General features: G+C 37.9%; 1 protein-coding gene across 5 annotated transcripts in view; it reads right to left on the minus strand.

Annotated features, from left to right (window-relative positions):
• Positions 1 to 7,290: 7,290 nt before the first annotated feature.
• MAEL (maelstrom spermatogenic transposon silencer) overlaps positions 7,291 to 18,742 on the minus strand; it is a 49,540-nt gene continuing 38,088 nt past the window's right edge. For all 5 annotated transcript variants that reach the window (XM_008985100.6, XM_035280205.3, XM_035280204.2 and 2 more), the window contains 4 exons: positions 13,118 to 13,180; positions 11,415 to 11,547; positions 8,266 to 8,341; positions 7,291 to 7,740 (listed from right to left, as the gene is read on the minus strand). In XM_008985100.6, the coding sequence (XP_008983348.1) occupies positions 7,553 to 7,740; positions 8,266 to 8,341; positions 11,415 to 11,547; positions 13,118 to 13,180 (460 nt within the window). In that variant the 3' untranslated portion in view covers positions 7,291 to 7,552. The remainder of the gene's footprint in view (positions 7,741 to 8,265; positions 8,342 to 11,414; positions 11,548 to 13,117; positions 13,181 to 18,742) is intronic.

Raw genomic sequence — 18,742 nt, forward strand, 5'->3', positions numbered from 1 at the left:
CACAGTTTCAGTTCAGCAGCTGATAAAGACATTTGATTTACCGAGAAAGCACACGGAACTCTTCCACTGTTATCTTCTAAATCAGGAAAAGTCTCAGGCAACTCATTAACTCATTAACTGTAGCTCTTCCCAAATCAACCAGTAGATAGTGTCTTAAAGATTAAGATACCCTAACTTGAGAGAAAGAAAACTCTGTATTTCATCATTTTACTGCCCAAGTCACCGAAAAGCCTCTCTTAAAATTTCTCTTTATTATTAATTAAAGAGGGTTTTACTATGTTGTCCAGACTAGACTAGGACTCCTGGGGTTAAGCAATCCTCCTGAGTATCTGGGATTACAGGTGAGCACCAACTTTTCTTCCTTGACTCTATTAATACAGTCAATGACATTTACAGATTTTTGAATGCTAAATCATCTTGCTCTCCTAAAGAAACTCAACTTGGACATGACTTTTTTATACATTAAAACAATATTCAAGATCAGTGTTAAAACAATATATTCCTTGAAAGTTTAGAATTCAGCTGTTAAACTCCGTGGCTTTGGCATTTTATTCTTTAGAATATTTTAAACTATTGTTTCAATATTGTACAGACAGTATTTGTCTGTATTTGCACGTTTGCCATTTTTAATTTTTTTAGATGGAGTCTTGCTCTGTCACCCAGGGTGGAGAGCAGTGGTGTGATCTTGGCTCACTGCAACCCCTGCCTCCCAGATTCAAGAAATTCTCTTGTCTCTGTCTCCCAAGTAGCTGGGACTACAGGCACGTGCCACCACACCCAGCATTTTATTTTTTATTTTTAGTAGAGACAGGGTTTCACTATATTGGCCAGACTGGTCTTGAACTCCTAACCTTGTAATCCACCTACCTCAGCCTCCTAAATGTTTGCCATTTTATATCCTTCCTATCTCATCATGCAATCTCAGACTGTCCTTCTAGGATAATTTTATTGCAGAAGTTATTATAGTTCAATTGGTGGCAATCGGTTTTTTAACCTATAAATGAATTTATTTGATCCTCTGTTTTCAAAGACAGTTTACTGGGTACCTATTCTAGTTTGATAATTCTTTTCTCTCAACATTTTGGAGATACTATTTCATATCTCCTGACTGTCTTTGCTGCTGCCAGGAGTTTTCTGTCATTGCCCCTTTGTAGGTGATATTTTTCTCTGGCTGCTTTTGAAGTCTACTCTGGTGTTAATGAATTTTCCCATCAATATCTTTGGGATAGGTTTTTTTGTTTTTTGTTTGTTTTTTTGTTTTTTGAGACAGAGTCTTGCTCTGGCACCCAGGCTGTAGTGCAGTGGCATGATCTTGGCTCACAGCATCCTCTGCCACCCGGGTTCAAGTGATTCCCCTGCCTCAGCCTCCTGATTAGCTGGGACTACAGGCACGTGCCAAACTCCCACCTCAGCCTTTTTTTTTTTTTTTTTTTTGTATTTTTAGTAGAGATGGGGTTTCACCATGTTGGCCAGGATGGTCTCGATCTCCTGACCTTGTGATCTGCCCACTTCGGCCTCCCAAAGTGCTGGGATTACAGGCATGAACCACCTCACCCGGCCTGGGATAGGTTTTTATATTTATCTCAAGGATTCATGTTTTTCATTATTTCTTAAAGTTTTCAGCCATCATCTCTTTAAATATAACCTCTTATCCATCTATTTTTAGGCCCCATATTTTTCCTCCATATCTCTTATTATCTCTTTCTTTTCTGTTCTGTCTCTTTTTTCTACATTTCTTCAGAACTATCTTCCAACACAGTAATTTTCTTTTCAGTTGTGATTAATTTGCCTTTTTTTTTTTTTACCTCAACAATTCTAATTTATTTCTGGAAGTTCCTTTTGTTTCTTGTTCTTCAAATACACCTGCTTGCTCTTCTTTGTGAATGAGTCTTTTATGTAAACAATTCATGCATAGCTCTTTTATTTTCTACATCTGACAATTTCAGTAGTGGCAGTTCTTGGGTAGGTAACTATTACTTGCTGATTCTACTCTCACACTGTGTCACCTTCTTTTAGGCTTTAATGAGCTTACTGCTTGATTTTAATCTGTAGGAATTTTGGGAAAGTAAAATGGGCAAATATTTCTTAAGAGAGGATTGTTCACAAGGTCAAGAGATCAAGAGCATCCTGGTCAACATGGTGAAACCCCATCTCTACTAAAAATACAAAAATTAGCTGGGTGTGGTGGGGCACACCTGTAGTCCCAGCTACTCTGGAGGCTGAGGCAGGAGAATCGCTTGAACCCAGGAGGCAGAGGTTGCAGTGAGCTGAGATTACGCATCTGCATTCCAGATTGGGCAACAGAGCAAGACTCCGTCTTAAAAAAAAAAAAAAAAACAGAGAGGAATGTTATCTGTTTCTGACAGTGTCCAAGGGTTGCCACCAACCTGATACTATTTCACATGCCTGAGAGATAGAAGTCTCAGGCTCAGGCTGTCTGCTGCTGGTCCTAGGCTCAGACAAATGGTAGCAGTGCTGCTATTTGCACCTATCCCCAACTCCCAGGCCATCCGTACCCAACTTCTCAGCTTCCTTAAAATTCCTTCAGTCCATCTACGGGGGTCAAAATGAGGCAGACATGCTTAGAGTGATGAGGGGTCCCTCCCTCAGCAGAGGTCTGCTTGAACTAGTGTACTGCTTCTAGAACTCCCATATCCTTTTTAGCCCTGTTGTCACGAGTGAAGAGTCACAGAAATTCACTCCTTGTCTGCTAACAATCAAAACCTTAACATCACTATCTGCTTTGACTCCACCAGGACCAACTTTCTTCTGTCCTTTATCCTTGTTTATATGAGTTACCACAAGAACCACTAGACTCTTAGGTCACTGCTCATCTCCCACACCCAAATCTCCCTAAGGTTCTATACATCTCTGTTGCAGTCCCTTCTCTTTGTCAATTCCTGAACCCTTCTACCATGCCCCCTACAACTTACGGTTCATTATTAGCAAAATTACTTTAATTTCAACCATTTTTTTAAAAACACAGACTCACTTCATCACCCAGGCTGGAGTGCAGTGGTGCAATCTCAGCTCATTGTAGCCTCAACCTCCCAGACTCAAGTGATCCTCCTACCTTAGCCTCCCAGTAGCTGGGACTACTGGGCACATGCCACCATGCCCGGCTAAGTTTTGTATTTTTTGTAGAGATGGAGTTTTACCATATTGCCCAGGCTGATCTTGAATTCCTGAGCTCAAGTGATCTGCGCACCTCAGACTCTCAAAGTGCTGGGATTATAGGTATGAGCCACTGTGCCCGTCCTCAAGCATTTTTCTGATTTCTCCTTTCACCTTCTTGCTAAAACTGAAATCTGGCTCATCCCTGAGAGCAGTATTCCCTTGTAGCCTTCTCAAGTACTGGTGATTTTTCTTTCTCACACCTATTACCACTGGGCCTGGAGGTGAGATAGGGCCTCCTTGTTTCTCACTGCTACTTTCTATCTTCCTTCTCCCTAAAACTCAGCTTTGATTTTCCTGTCATCAGATTTTAATACCTATCACCCTCATTTTGATGTCACCTATCAACCCTTGGGTTAACCCCAGCTCCACCCTCCATTTTCTCAGTAATTTTGGCTGCTGGGATACTACCACTCTCTCCAAGTCTTACTTAATGGTGATTTCAATGTACATGGAGATGATTCTTTCAACACCCTGACCTCTCATTTCTTTTTTTTTTTAAAGGTTTTATTTTCATAGGTTACTGGGGAACAAGTCCTGTTGGGTTACATAAATAAATTATTTAGCAGTGATTTGTGAGATTTTGGTGCACCCCTCACCCGAGCAGTATATACTGCAAACAATTTGTAGTCTTTTATCCATCACCTCCTTCCCACCCTTTCCCCTTGAGTTCCTAAAGTCCATTGTGTCATTCTTATGCTTTTGCTTCCTCATAGCTTAACTCCCACTTATGAGAGAGAACATATGATGTTTGCTTTTCCATTCCTGAGTTACTTCACTTAGAATAATAGTCTCCAATCTCATCCAGTTCACTGCAAATGCCATTAATCCATTCCTTTTTATGGCTGAGTAGTATTCCATCACACACACACACACACATTTTTATCCACTCGTTGATTATAGACATTTGGGGTGGTTCCACATTTTTGCAATTGCGAATCGTGCTGCTATAAACCTGTGTGTGCAATATCTTTTTTGTATAATGACTTCTTTTCCTCTGGGTAGAAACACAGTAGTGGGATTGCTAGATTGAACAGTAGTTCTACTTTCAGTTCTTTAAGTGATCTCCACACTGTTTTCCATTGTTGTTGTACTATTTACATTCCCACCAGTAGTGTAGAAGTGTTCCCTGTTCACTGCATGCATGCCAACATCTATTATTTTTTGATTATGGCCATTCTTGCAGGAGTAAGGTGGTATCTCATTATGGTTTTGATTTGCATTTCCCTGATCATTAGTGATGTTGAGCATTTTTTCATATATTTGTTGGCCATTCGTATATCTTCTTTTAAGAATTGTCTATTCATGTCCTTAGCCCACTTTTTGATGGGATTTTTTTTCTTGCTAATTTGAGTTTGTTGTAGATTCTGGATATTAGTCCATTGTCAGATGTATACATTGTGATGATTTTCTCCCATTCTGTGGGTTGTCTGTTTACTCTGTTCTTCCTTTTGCCACACAAAAGCTCTTTAGTTTAAGTCCTAGCTATTTATCTGTTTTTATTGCATTTGCTTTTGGCAATTTTGGGTTCTTGGTCATGAAATCCTTGCCTAAGCCAATGTCTAGAAAGGTTTTTCCAATGTCCTATAATTTTTATAGTTTCAGGTCTTAAAAGTCCTGGATCCATCTTGAGTTGATTTTTGTAAAAAGTGAGAGAAAAGGATCCAGTTTCACTCCCCTACATGTGGCTTGCCAATTATCCCAGCACCATTTGTTGAATAGGGTGTCTTTTCCTCCACCTTGTTTTTGTTTGCTTTGTCAAAGATCAGTTGGCTGTTAAGTATTTGTGTTTATTTCTGGATTCCCTATTTTGTTCCATTGCTGACCTCTCAGTTCCTTAAACTGCTCTCCTCCTTCTCTACCTCCCTCAGAAACACAATCATATAACAATACCCAGACTATCTCATTATCAGTAACTGTAACGCACTATAATCTCGATTTCATGCATTGCTCTCTCTGACCACCACCTCCTGTCTTTCCAGCTCATTCCCCCCGTACCACAAAAACTCTGTCCTTCAATACTACCTCCAATCCAACCTCCAATCCATTGATCTAGTCATCTTGATACTTTATTCATCTTCCTACCTAGTCTGTATTTTTTACTGAGGTAAAATAGACACATACAATTTACTTTCTTTAAATGTACATTTCAGTGGTAATAAATACATTTATATTCCTTTTGCTCCCTCATGTCCCCCATGCTCCTCCCCTTCCTGGCTATGGTAACCACAAATCTACTGTCTTCATCAGATCTGCTTTTTAGCTTCCACATGAGAGGGAACATGCAGTATTTGTCTGTGCTTGGCTTATTTCACTTAATGGCCTCCAGTTCTATTCATGTTGCTGCAAATGACATGATTTCATTCTTTTTTATGGCTGAATAATAAATATTCCATTGTGAAGTTATACCACTTCTTGTTTACCCATTTATCAGTTCATGGTTATTTGAGTTGTTTCCATTTTGGGGCTATTATAAGTAATGCTGCTATGAACATTCATGTACAAGTTTCTGTAGAAACATGTTTTCAACTCTCTTTGGTATATGTAAACAAATAAATGGAATTGCTGGATCATATGGTAACTGTATTGAACTTTTTTAGGAATTGCCAAATTGTTTTCCACAGCAGCTGGACCATTTACATTTCCACCAGCAATGTATGAGAGTTCCAATTTCTTTATATCCTTACCAATACTTATTTTCCTTTTTTTGATGATAGCCATCCTAGTGAGAGTGAAGTAGTCTCTTTTTGGTTTTGATATGCATATGCTAATGACTAATGATGTTGCACATATTTTTTTGTGCTTATTGGGCATTTGTATTTCTTCTTTGGAACAGATATTTGAAATATCTATTCAAATCTTTTGCCCCTTTAGAAACTGGGTTGTCTTTTTATTGTTATTCCAAGTCGGTCTGACTCCAAGGACCGTGTTACCTTTTTTTGTAATTGGCCAACCTTTTGTATAGATCATGTTCCCAATACACTAAATTGTCCTCCATCTCGCTTTCATCTGTTTCTGATACCAGATCTTTGAACAAGAAAACAATTCAGAGACTGTAAATTTATATCTTTTCTAGTAGTATATTTTTATTTAAAAACTTCATATCCAAGATTTGAAACCACTGTGTCTTTCTTAAAAATCTGGCTCACACCTTTAATCCCACCAGTTTGGGAGGCTGAGGCAACAGGATCGCTTGAGGATAGGAGTTTGAGACCAGCTGAGGCATAGGAGCAAAACTCCAGCTCTACAACAAACTAAAAAGTTAGCCAGGCATGGTAGTGCATGCCTGCAGTCCTAGCTACTAGGGAGGCTAAAGTAGGAGGATAACTTTAGCCCAGGCGTTCAAGGCTATATGACCTGAGCATTTTTTGGTCTCTAAAATGTAGGTAATAAGGATTTAATAAGATCTTTGCTCTCACTTCAGAGTGATAAGGATTTAGTAAGATGAAACATATAAAATGTCCATAAGGTAAGTATTCAATAGCTAGTAAAGAAGAATATGAGTATTAATAAAAAACCAGAAGCCCAGGACAGTCATTCTCTGTAATCAGAGGGATCAGGGTTTGGGGTCATGTAGACTTAAATTGCTACCTTTACCAATGTTGTGTGTGATATTCGCTTGTCGTTTCAAGTGGAAGGGGTTACCATTGCCTGTTTTACTCACCCTAGGTCATATACTACTCCAGGTTGAGAATGTAAGCCAGTTTAAGTCAGTCACAGACCAAAACCTGACTCAATATAATATCTACTTGCTTTGCGGTCCAATGGATGATAAATTCATTCAATATCTAGCCATGTGATATGATTTAGGGTAAATTACAAAACCTTTCTAATTTTGCCTTCTCATCTTTCAAGTGACTCCTTTTGCAAAAGTAAGTATATTTCAAAAACATTTTAAGGTAGCAAAACTCTGTGTTTTTTAAAGGCTAATTTTCTTAGTTATTTGCAATGAAAACAGCCTGCAGGTCTCCAGTGTAAGGTTCCCATTTCATTGGCAGGAAGAAATAGATTAACATTATTTTAGAACCTTACTAACAGATATTCTATACCTTTATTATCAGGGAAAAGAATTATCAATTTATAAGATTCCCAAAAGTACAACTCTGAAAATGTCAGTTTTGTGCACATAGGACTCCAAACTTTAATGATACACCCATCATACAGTCAGGAAGCAGAACAATCCCTCAAGAAAAAAAGCAAAAATGCCAAGATGCTCTCCAACCACCATTTTTTTTAAATCTATGAAACAATTTCCTTACAAATTAAGTAGTTTTTATAGTATTGACATTTATCATTGATGTAATCTGTTTAATATGACTGTAGTCAGAAGGGAAGTTGGGCCTGTAATTTTTTTCAGAAATTGAAAAAAGTACCATCATTAAGATAAGGAAGAGAAAGATTTGTATCCATCTTTTTGGGACATGTAAGGTGAGAGTGAAGTCTCACAGTTGGAGAATTTGTGGACATTGCTGGAGGAATTGGAGATGCTCTCTAGTAAGCGGGTAATCCCTCTTCCCCGAACACTGCTGTTTGGGCCAGAAATGTTCGCCCTAGATGGGTAGTCACCTAGGATATTGAAAATATGAGAAAAGAAATATAGTAATTTTATAATTTCTTAATAAAGAGGTGCCTCAATTAACTGACTCATCCTACTGTAGGCCTTTCACTAAGTCATAATTCAATAGATCAAGAATAAAAAAATGTTTTTGTTTTTAGCCCAGGAAATTTTCAGTTGAAGTTCTTTAGGTACTACTTGAAATTTCGTGTCATTAGCTTTTAAAGTTTCTCACCTACCAAAAGATATTATTAAAATCAAAACTATAAAGCTGTTGCTGTTACGAAAAAAACCCAGGTTTTCTTTTAAAGTCTTGAACAAATTCTGAGGAATAAGTTACAACGTATCAAAGTGACCCCAAAATGTATGTATCTAAACTGTGTAAGGTGCTAATGCCAACTAAAACCCCCAATTCAACAAGCTCCTTATATCCCAAAGCTAATTTAGAAATCACTGTTTAAATACTACACCCTGGGATCTTAGTAATAAGCCCTAACCTCCTTTAGGTGCATTTTGGTAAAATATAAGGTGCTTACCAATGGGTGTATTTGATCTTTGTTCCTGATTAGAAGAGTTGAAATGAGAGAATCCTGGACTCCCGACCCTTAGCTTCTGTAAGTAACAGGAAAATACCAGGGGGAAATTTGTTTACTTATCAATTATTGGATGGTCTTCAATTTCAAATTACTCTTTAAAAATCCAAACTAATACTTAAATACTTTTCCAATGTCTGATAAATTTTTGCTGCAAAGAGAAGGAGAAAATAGGATAGACTCTGTGGGGGAAGATATGAAATTACAGGGTAAAAAAGGGTTTGCCTTTTTTTTTTAAGTGAGATTATAGCATGTTTGCTGATAATGCATTAGAACAGAGTGAAACCCTGATGATACAGGAGGGGAAAATTACTGAAGCCATGTTCTTGAGTGGTAAGGGAAGGAAATTTAATATATAAGTAGACACATGAGTTTTAGATAGTAACACAGAAAATTCATTCATTGAAACAGGAGTAAAGCAGATGATATGGTAGATGCAGGTAGATGAGTGGCAGGAATACGCAGAAAATCTCTCCCAATTGCTTCTATTTCCTCAGAGAAATAGAAGGCAAAGGCATCAGCTAGAGCAAGGGTGAGGGAAGAGGTGATGAAATTTGAAGGAAAAAGGTGGTGAGAAATAACTGCCTAGGAGATTAGGAAATTAATCAGACTAGAGAAATGAATATCTGCCAGGCAGCACTAAAGGCCCCTTGAAGTTGGTGGTGCTAAATATTCAGTAAGATCATTCCTTTCTAGCTGCATTTAGCTTCATAGGCCTAGGAGGAGAGTAGGTGAAGAGTTAGATGTAATCAGGGTTAGTATCTGTCAAGTATTATGAAAAAAAGAGGGCCAATGGAGTTGACAAGTGCATGCAAGGCAATGGAAAACACAGGCCAAGGAATCTGAGTTGGGAAGGACGAAGGTGAAGGGTAGAGACAAAGGTGGTAAAGGAGGAGACGTAAGGCTACAGCATTACTAGTGTGAATGGTGCCCTGGAGTTGTGCCATGAAGTGGCCCTGTAAGGGAGTATAAAACAGTGGAGGCATAAATGAATTGTATATCCCAGTAGAGACTAAGTAATTGTTGGCACCGGGGTACTAAAAGATGGTGGTAGTCTGAGAGGAGGATGTTTGAAATCAAGATTATGAAGGAGGTACCATTGGGTCCAGGATATGATTGTTTGTTAGAAGACAAGATTGAAGGAGAGGAAATCAAAGGATTTCGTGTAGGGAAATTGAAATAAATAATTCTGATGTGAAAACCAGTTTTCTGGATCAATGTTGCTCTAAGAACAAGAGTAACCAACTCAGGAGTCTACTGAGTCCAAAAGGGCCATCAGGTACTACATCCTGGATGGCAGGAATTTCAATCCTAGGAATTTAGGGAGACTGTATGAAGAAGTCTGGAAGTCACAATCAAGAACAACTACTTCAAATCTAGGCCCATGACAAATGAAGAAGAAAAAGACGTCACCATTTGAAAGGGGTAATAGAAAAGCAGTGTCCTTAGAGGACTGTCAGTTTTAGTTTGAACCAAGAAGGTAAATAGATTTTCCCCCAAAGATAACAAAGATATCTGAAATTTTGCTGATAACTAAGGCTGAGAAAACCCACAGGAAGGTTTCTCAGCAGTTGGGAAGGGCTGGGAAACAGGATCAGCCAAATAAGATGAGTTGGGGAGATGAGAGAGAATCTAGGAGTCCCTAGGCTTCCTGTAGTAACTGATGTAAACAGTGAAAAAGCGTATTGTTGAGATTAATTCTGATGATGTCCACAAGATGGTGGTGATGAGGCTAAGGCAGGGTTTCTCAACCTGGGCACTAATGATATTTTCAGCTGAAAATGCTTTGCTGTGGAAAGCTGTCCTGTATATACAGAATGTTTAATAGCATTACTGGCCTTAATCCAGTAAATGCCAGGGGCACTCTCTCCCTAGATGTGACAACCAAAAATGTCCCCAGGCATTGTCAGATGTCCCATGGAGGACACAATATGGAATTGAGAACCACTGGGCAAAAAGTCAAAAGGGAGAATACAGAAGGATCTTGCCCAGAATATGTATGGAGAGCTCTGGAGTCCTTCTGTTTTTAATTTTAAATTATCATACAGTAAAACGGTTTTTTATTTGTATACACATCTATGAAGTTTAACCTATGTACAGAGTTGTGTATACATCACAATCAGGATACAGAGCCATTCTACTACCTTGAAAACCTCCCTCATGCTCAATCCCTTTACAGACACCCTGTCCCCACCCCTAACTCCTGGGAACCACTAACCTGTTCTTCATTGTTACAGTTTTGTCTTCAAAACATGTCATATGAATGGAATCACACAGTATAATATAAAGTGTATAATTTTGGAGACTGCTTCTTTTGTTCAGCATAATTGACTAGGATGAATCTAGTTCTATGTGTCAGTAGTTCATTCCATTTCTTGAGTTTCCTTTTTACCAAATGTTTAACTATTTTAAAATATCAATATTTATTTATTATCTATTAAGTTCTAAGGCATGGAAGCCTTGGCACTGTCATATATTGCTGCATTTAATCCTAATAAATATTAGCCCCTATTATTGTTCTTGTTTAATACATAAAAATTAGTATAGAAAATTCAAGTATCTTGCATAAAAACACAAAGCTTATATGTAGCAGAACCTAAAATAACATTCAGGAATTTTGACCCTACAGCCCATACTCTTAAGTGCTATGCACTTATTGGTGTAGAGGCCTACTAACAAGTAAACAGCAGGGAAGGAAGGAAGGTGGTAGAGAAATTAGATAGCTTTTAATTAAATCCTAAATCAGGTCTTCAATATTTTTGAAGTAGATGTTTAGAATATTTATATGACCTACATTCAGATATCTAATTTTTGGAATAAATCTTTGGAAATGTTTTACATAAAGATTAAATACTGGTTTTAACTTTCTTAAAGCTTTGTTAAATTTGTAGGAAATATACCAGAAAAAAAAGAATTTTACGCAAGACACAACTGGGTTAGGGACTGTTTGACATTCCATGAAGGACTTCAAAATAATGTTTAAGGGGAAGAAAAGAACCAAACAAAGCCTTGATCTTTTGCTGCTATTGGCCAGAATCACATTGAGTAGAACAGCTAGAGAGACCTGCAGCTCTTAGAAGTCAGTTCCTTACCTGGTAACGCCCTGCATCCAATACAACCATTTTGGGTGTCACACTATTGCTGGCCTCATAATCTTGTAGTGGTACATGAGCCTCTGTGAGCCGGATTCCAAAGAGAGTACCCAGAGAATTACTGATGCAGTACCTTTAAAAGAAAGAAATATCTCACTATCAGAATCTAATTTAATTCATTCTAAAAGTATTTGTATTTTAAAATCCCTAACAAAAAGAAAGCATCTGAGATACTGTTATAAACTGGGAAAAAATAAATTTGGAGATTCAGAGAAGTCATATAAATAAATAGCAATATACATAATACGACAGGTTATTACTGGTAAGCAACCTTCTGATTACCAGATAAAATTTTACTTTTATTTTAAAGGTATGGGAATGAAGGTAAAGATCACTAGGGTTCCCAAATATTTAAGGCAAGGAGAGGGCAGCAGCAGAAATAAGACTACAACCATAAATCATAATTTATCCTCTGAACCAATATCACCTGCTGGGCTACCAGAGCACCCAGATATCTGGGGCGCCAGGTACTTTCACTACAAAATGAGAATAAAGGTCTATGTGTTAGAGCACCCCAACAAGGAAGCAATAAGTGGTTCTGAAGATTCACCCATATTGCTCAGAACAGGTGACATGAACAGAAAATAAAAGTAGTATGATATACAGAACCACATTTGTTTTTATTTTTTTTGTCAGTACATAGTAGGTGTATATATTCATGGGGTACATAAGAAGTTTTGATACAAGCATGCAATATGTAGTAATCACATCATGGAAGACAGTATATCTGTTCCAAAGGATAAATTCATATTTATCCTTTGTATTATAAACAATCCAATGATACTCTTTTAGTTATTTTCAAATGTACAGTTAAATTATTATTGACTATAGTCACTCTACTGTGCTATCAAATACTAGGCCTTATTCAGTCATCCAAACTATTTTTTTGTACCAATTAATAATCCCCACTTTCCCCTTATCCCTCTCACCCCTCTAGCACCCTTCCTTGCCTCTAGTAATCATCCTTCTACTCTCTATATCCATGAATTTAATTGTTTTGATTTTTAGATTCCACAAATAAATGAGAACATGTGACATTTATCTTCCTGTGCCTGGCTTATTTCTCTTAATATAATGACCTCTATTCCATCTATGTTGTTGCAAATGGCTGAATCGCATTCTTTTTTATGGCTGAATAGTACTCTATTATGTACCAATACCACATTTTCTTTATCCATTCATCTGCTGATGGATACTTAGGTTGCTTCCAAATCTTGGCTATTGTGAACAATGCTGCCACAAACATGGAAGTATAGATATATTTTCAATATATTTCCTTTCTTTAGGGGATATCCCCAGCAGTGGAAGTGCTAGATCATATGGTAGCTCTATTTTTAGTTTTCTAGAGAATCTCCAAACTGTTCCCCATAGTGGTTGTATTAACTTACATCCCACCAGCAGTGTATGAGGGTTCCCTTTTCTCCAAATCCTCACCAGCATTTGTTATTGCGTATCCTTTAGGTATAAGCCATTTCAAACCAGTGGGAGATAATATCTTACTGTAGTTTCGATTTGACCACCTTTGTTTTAAAAGAGCATTGTGGAAACAGATTTACCCCAGCTGCCAAAGTAACAGCAAGCAAAACAGCACAATAATTTAATCAGAATACAGTATCATGAAGAAACTCCTTTCCCCAACTTACGCAATCTTCTTGCAAACAGCTAAAGCACAAAAGAGAATATCATTTTCTTCATGCCACTTGCACCTGTACAAAAAAAATAGACTTTAATATCCTAACTGAAGTGGCTCTGCTTAAAGGTTTTTACATGCCAGATTCCTATCTGAAATCATTTAAAAAATGAGCTTACTCAAAGATTAAAACTTCAAATTTAACATAATTTTAAAAAACAGATGTTAATGCTACCTTCTCTGATAAAAATTCATGACACTACACAACCTACACATAATCATACAGTCAAATTTGACCTTGAAATAAAATGAGTTCTTCTGGCACACTGGTGACATGCAGTCATTCAACAAACATTTATTCAATGTACACTATTTGCCAGGCCTTGCAGTAAACACTAGTAATACAGTATTGGAAAAATAGAAACTATTGTCCATATGAAACCTACTTTCTGGTGGAAAGACAGATCAAGAAAGATACACAAGCATAATACACAGTAAATTAGAAAACTAAGAAAGTTCTAAGGAGAAAAAAAGATGACATAAAATATTAGAGGGGGTAACATTTTAGATAAACTGTCAATCAATGAAAGGCATCACTGAGAAGGTGGTGTTTCAACAGAGATCTCAGGAGGTGATGTTGGTGAGGAAATGACCGAAATAATTTGTATAAGTCAATACAAGGTTACAAGCACTGACAGCACACTTTCATGACAAGAGATGCTATAAACTTGTGTATATATCTTTCCAGTAAGTACAGTCTATTAAGACTCAGAGCAGCTCTACTTCCACAATACAAAGCTTACCTAAACTCAGCAAAAAGACTTCATTTAAAATTACAAACATACTAAACAGTGTAAGTGTAAAAAGTTCATTATTTCAACTGCATGAAAGTTATTTCATGCATAGACGAATGGAAGACTACTTAAAAATAATGAATTTCCCACTGTTTTTCCAAAGAAAAGTGATCCAATAAATGCAGCAGTTCACAAAACGGTTAACATGAAGACGCAGGTTAAAACAAAGCTAAGTTATAGATACATACTATGTACCAACAAAATTAAAGCTTAAGAAAACAAAAACCCTAAACTGGCTGGGCACAGTGGCTCATGCCTGTAATCCCAGCACTTTGGGAGGCTGAGGCGGGTGGATCACTTGAGATCAGGAGTTCGAGACCAAGCCTGGCCAGCATGGTGAAACTCCGTCTCTACTAAAAATATAAAAATTAACTAGGTGTGGTGGTGTATGCCTGTAATCCCAGCTACTTGGGAGGCTGAAGCAGGAGAACCACTTAAACCAGAGAGGTGAAGGCTGCCGTGAGCCAAGATCAAGCCATTGCACTCCAGTCTGGGAGACGAAGCAAGACTTAGTCTCAAACAACTACCACCACCACAAACAACAACCCTAAACCTAAGTTTCTAGATAACCACACAGAATTTTCATGTAATTTTAGAAGTAATTTTTACTTTCCAGCTAGTTTTGCTCCTTGTCCAGAACTTAATAAACCCTAAGAGTTTAACCGTTATGTCATATATACACTTTCCATTGGCGATCAGATTTGAAATGAAGGAACTGAAAAACTAATAATATACTCCAGGATTAAAAAAACAAACAAAACCTTACAAAAATCTGATCCCAGAAGAAGAAAAGCCTCCAAATTGATGGTTCTGCCATTAAAAATGACATTGTTTTAATCTGTTTTTATACTCATACGTCTTAATCATCTTCCTTAAAATTATTCCACCAATCTCCCTAAAAATATGAGCTTATTTTCTAGTAAAGGAAGGTTAGTTGCATAAATGTGTCAAAAATCAGAACGGCTTTGTATACTTTGTTAAGCTAAACTCACAGCTTCCTCCCAAGACTGCAACATAATCTTCCTCGCTCAAATGATGTGCAGCACAAAGACCTTACACTCTTTTCCTCTTTATCTCAAAAGGTCCCTATGCCCTTGTTTTCTATTTCAACATTAAGATTCTTCTATTCAAGGATAACCCTGCCTTTACCTGCCCTTATGGACCATTGTCATCCTATAGTTACATATATGCTGTAGTCAAACTGACTTGCCGGTTTTTCTTAAACAGTCTCTTGGCTTTCATTTCTGTTTTCCATTTTGTTTTGTTTTGTTTTGAGACAGAGTCTCACTCTGCTGCCCAGGCTGGAGTGCAGTGGTGTGATCTCGGCTCACTGCAACCTCCACCTCCTGGGTTCAAGCAATTCTCGTGCCTCAGCCTCCTGAGTAGCTGATACTATAAACGTGCGCCACCATGCCTGGCTAATTTTTGTATTTTTAGTAGAGACAAAGGTTTTACCATGTTGGCCAGACTGGCCTCGAACTGCTGACCTCAAGTGATCCACCCACCTTGGCCTCCATAGTGCTGGGATTATAGGCATGAGCCACTGTGCCCTGCTGGCTTTCATTTCTCTGAGTCACTATTCAGGTCATTTTTTAATTGAAAAGGTCCCCCCTTCAACCTGAATTTCTACTCTAAGAAATTCTATCTTCACAGAAGAAACAAATGAAACATTTATTCCATATAGTATTCAGTAGTTTTTAAATCCTCACAACACTTAAGTGACATCTTCCGCATCTGATTTTTCATAATTTTTTGAAATTCTACCAGAATTTACCATATATGACTAGCGTTTTCACACTAGAGTCTTACTGAGCAGGAGATTCTGAGGCCAAGGACAATTGTGTGCTCTTTCTCACATTTCCCAAAGAAATTTTCCCATACAAGTGCCTTATGTACAAGAGCAGCTCAAATCCTGCTAAATAGCAAAAGCTCATTAATTTGGGCTAAGAAAAACTATTCTAAAGTGATAAAGTATAAAAATATATCTCTTTTTTGAGGTAAAGTTTTGCTCTTGTTGCCCAGACTGGAGTGCAGTGGTGCCACCTTGGCCCACTACAATCTCTGCCTCCCAGGTTCAAGCGATTCTCCTGCTTCAGCCTCCTGAGTAGCTGGGATTACAGACATATGCCACCACACCCGGCTAATTTTGTATTTTCAGTAGAGACAGGGTTTCTCCATATTGGTCAGGCTGGTCTCGAACTTGTGACCTAAGGTGATCTGCCTGTGTTGACCTCCTTAAAGTGCTGGGATTACAGGCAAACCTGCATCTCTTAATACTACTATTGCTGAGGGTTCTGGTTCAAGATGGTGAATTAAACATATGCACAAATTTATCTCTTCTTGCTCCCAAGACCCTATGAAGATGACAGCCAAAGAATAAAAATGGAACTTGTCCACAATAAAGGAACAAAGCAGAAAGAGGCCTCCACAGAAGACAGTTTAACAAATCTGTGGCAGAAAAAAAACAGTAACTGGTGAAGCTGGACAGAAGTCACAGTCTTCAGTGCTCACAGTAGAGGATACAACAGAAGAAGATCTGCCTAGCAGAACTCAGGAGAGGCTCTGGACTTACGAACATGTTGTCTCTACTCACAGAGCAGAAAAAGAAGACACGAGGCTGAACTTCTGTAAAAAGAATAGTCCACTTCCCTGACCCCCCATGCAAAAAACTAAACTGTTCTTGGAAAATCAGGCAGCAAGAACGGCTGCTTGCACCCTAAAGCAAAGCCTTTCAAATTCTAGCATTTAGGATTTTGCCTCCAACTTAACATCTATTTCTCTTGTCTGCTTTCTTTACAGGAAAGCCTCATCAGTTAACAATCCTCACTGAACAATATGGAACACTTACTCAGCTTTATAGCCTCATTTCTAAATCTGAGCGCAATCAAGGATAATCAGACATTCAAGAAAAGCCTGCAACGTGAAAAAGAACAAAATAGGGACACCACAACTCACAACCCAGAAGAATGAGATAATGCAGGGAACAAAAGCAAACTAACAGCCCTAACAGCTTACAGAAGAGTGTGTAGAAAGGCAGAGTACTTTATAGTGGCAAAGAAGACCAACTACTTCAAGGGGATTTATGAAATTATTACATCCACAATCCCAGTTTTCTCATCTCTTCAACCCTCATCAACACTGATGATGGCTATGATGATTTGTGTAACAGCAACACTTATAGGCTGAGAGATACTGAGACTTCAAAAAGCCTCTGCCCACATTTTAACTTGTCAGAGCTTGTCAGGGCTTGCGCTGAGTCCTCTTCTCTTTCTGTTGTTTGTTAAAGTAATCTCATCTACATACTGTGAGGTATATTAAGGCGGAAGACTTGTCTTTCTGTATTATATCTTCAGTGCCCAGTACATAGTGAAAAGAATGCTGACACTACCCACACCACTTCACTGAGCTCTAGGTCAGGACCACAGGTTGCCTGCCTGCTATTTACAGATGTGATGCCTCACCAGGACCTCAGAACACTGTAACTTTGCTCCTCTCTTCCCCATCTATCCAGTAGTATAAACCAGAAAGTTGGGTGTCATCTTTCATTATTTCTTTGCATTTTCTCTCCCTGGGTCCAGTCCAGCAGCAAGGTCTACTGACTTTAACCAATCTTAAATCAACCTATTCCTCTCCATCGCTCCACCATCACCCTAGCGCAAGCCATTTCTTGCCTGGATTAGAGAAATCATCTAATAATCACAGGTTCCATACTTCCTTTTTTGCCTCCTTATAATAAACCCATTAAAAATTCAGACCTTTTAGATGTAATCTGACACTTCCCTAATTGATAAAATTCTGTCTTATGGCTAACAAGGCCTTGTGTTTCTGATCCCTAGCGGCTTCAACCTCCTCTTACGCTTTCTTCATTTCACGCATTCCTCCCCAGTCACACTGATTGTCTAACAATTTCTAGTAAACACCAAGCCTTTACCTCAATGCTTTTCTAGTCCTCTATCCAGGATGCTCTTCTTACCATTTTTTGCATGGCTGCATGTTTCTTCCACTTCGGTTCTCGGTTTTAATGACACACTCTCAAAGCCTTCTTGACCACTCTATAAAGTGGTCTACTTTTCTACACATTCTTCTTTGTTAGAGTGTCCTGTTGATTTTTTCTTAGCACTTATCACAAGCTAAAATTACCCTTTTCTTTATTATGTACTGTATGCTTCTTTCCTACTTAACTGCTAGCTTCTTGAAGGCAGGAACCACATTAATTTTGCTCACTCTTTGTACCATCTTCTGGCACAGAGGAGATGCTCAAAAAATATTTGTTGATTAAATGAAGGCTGCCATATTTTAGTCAGTAGGTCATAGACAGTGAATTAGTCCAAGAAAAATTATGACAAGTAGCATCAGGAGACTAAGGAATCTATAAAAGTTATAAATATTCTAGCCTCCAAATTAACATTATTAACAGCCTGTTTACTTAAGATTTTAATATTCAGTTTGTCTAACTCTACTCAATTTCACCAATACAAAACCTACCCATTTCTCCTGGAGCTAGAAAAAACATTTATCACAAATTTATTACAAACTTTAAGGTCTTTTAGTAGGCGTTTAAGAGCAGTGCTTGGAATAAGTTTCATTTGCTTATATCAACAGATTCTAACAGTTTCTATTGTACGTTACAATCCCAACTCCCTTGTAAAATATTATACATTAGAATCTTATTATGTTATGAAGCACAAAAGAAAGTAGATCCATCCTGTCCAAAGAAGTTTAGTAAAATGCCTAAAGTACTATGTAACAGTTTTACCTTTAACAAAATCCCATGGCATAGACCT

The sequence above is a fragment of the Callithrix jacchus genome, chromosome 18 (genome assembly GCF_049354715.1).
Source record: "Callithrix jacchus isolate 240 chromosome 18, calJac240_pri, whole genome shotgun sequence".
Taxonomy (NCBI): Eukaryota; Metazoa; Chordata; class Mammalia; order Primates; family Cebidae; genus Callithrix; species Callithrix jacchus.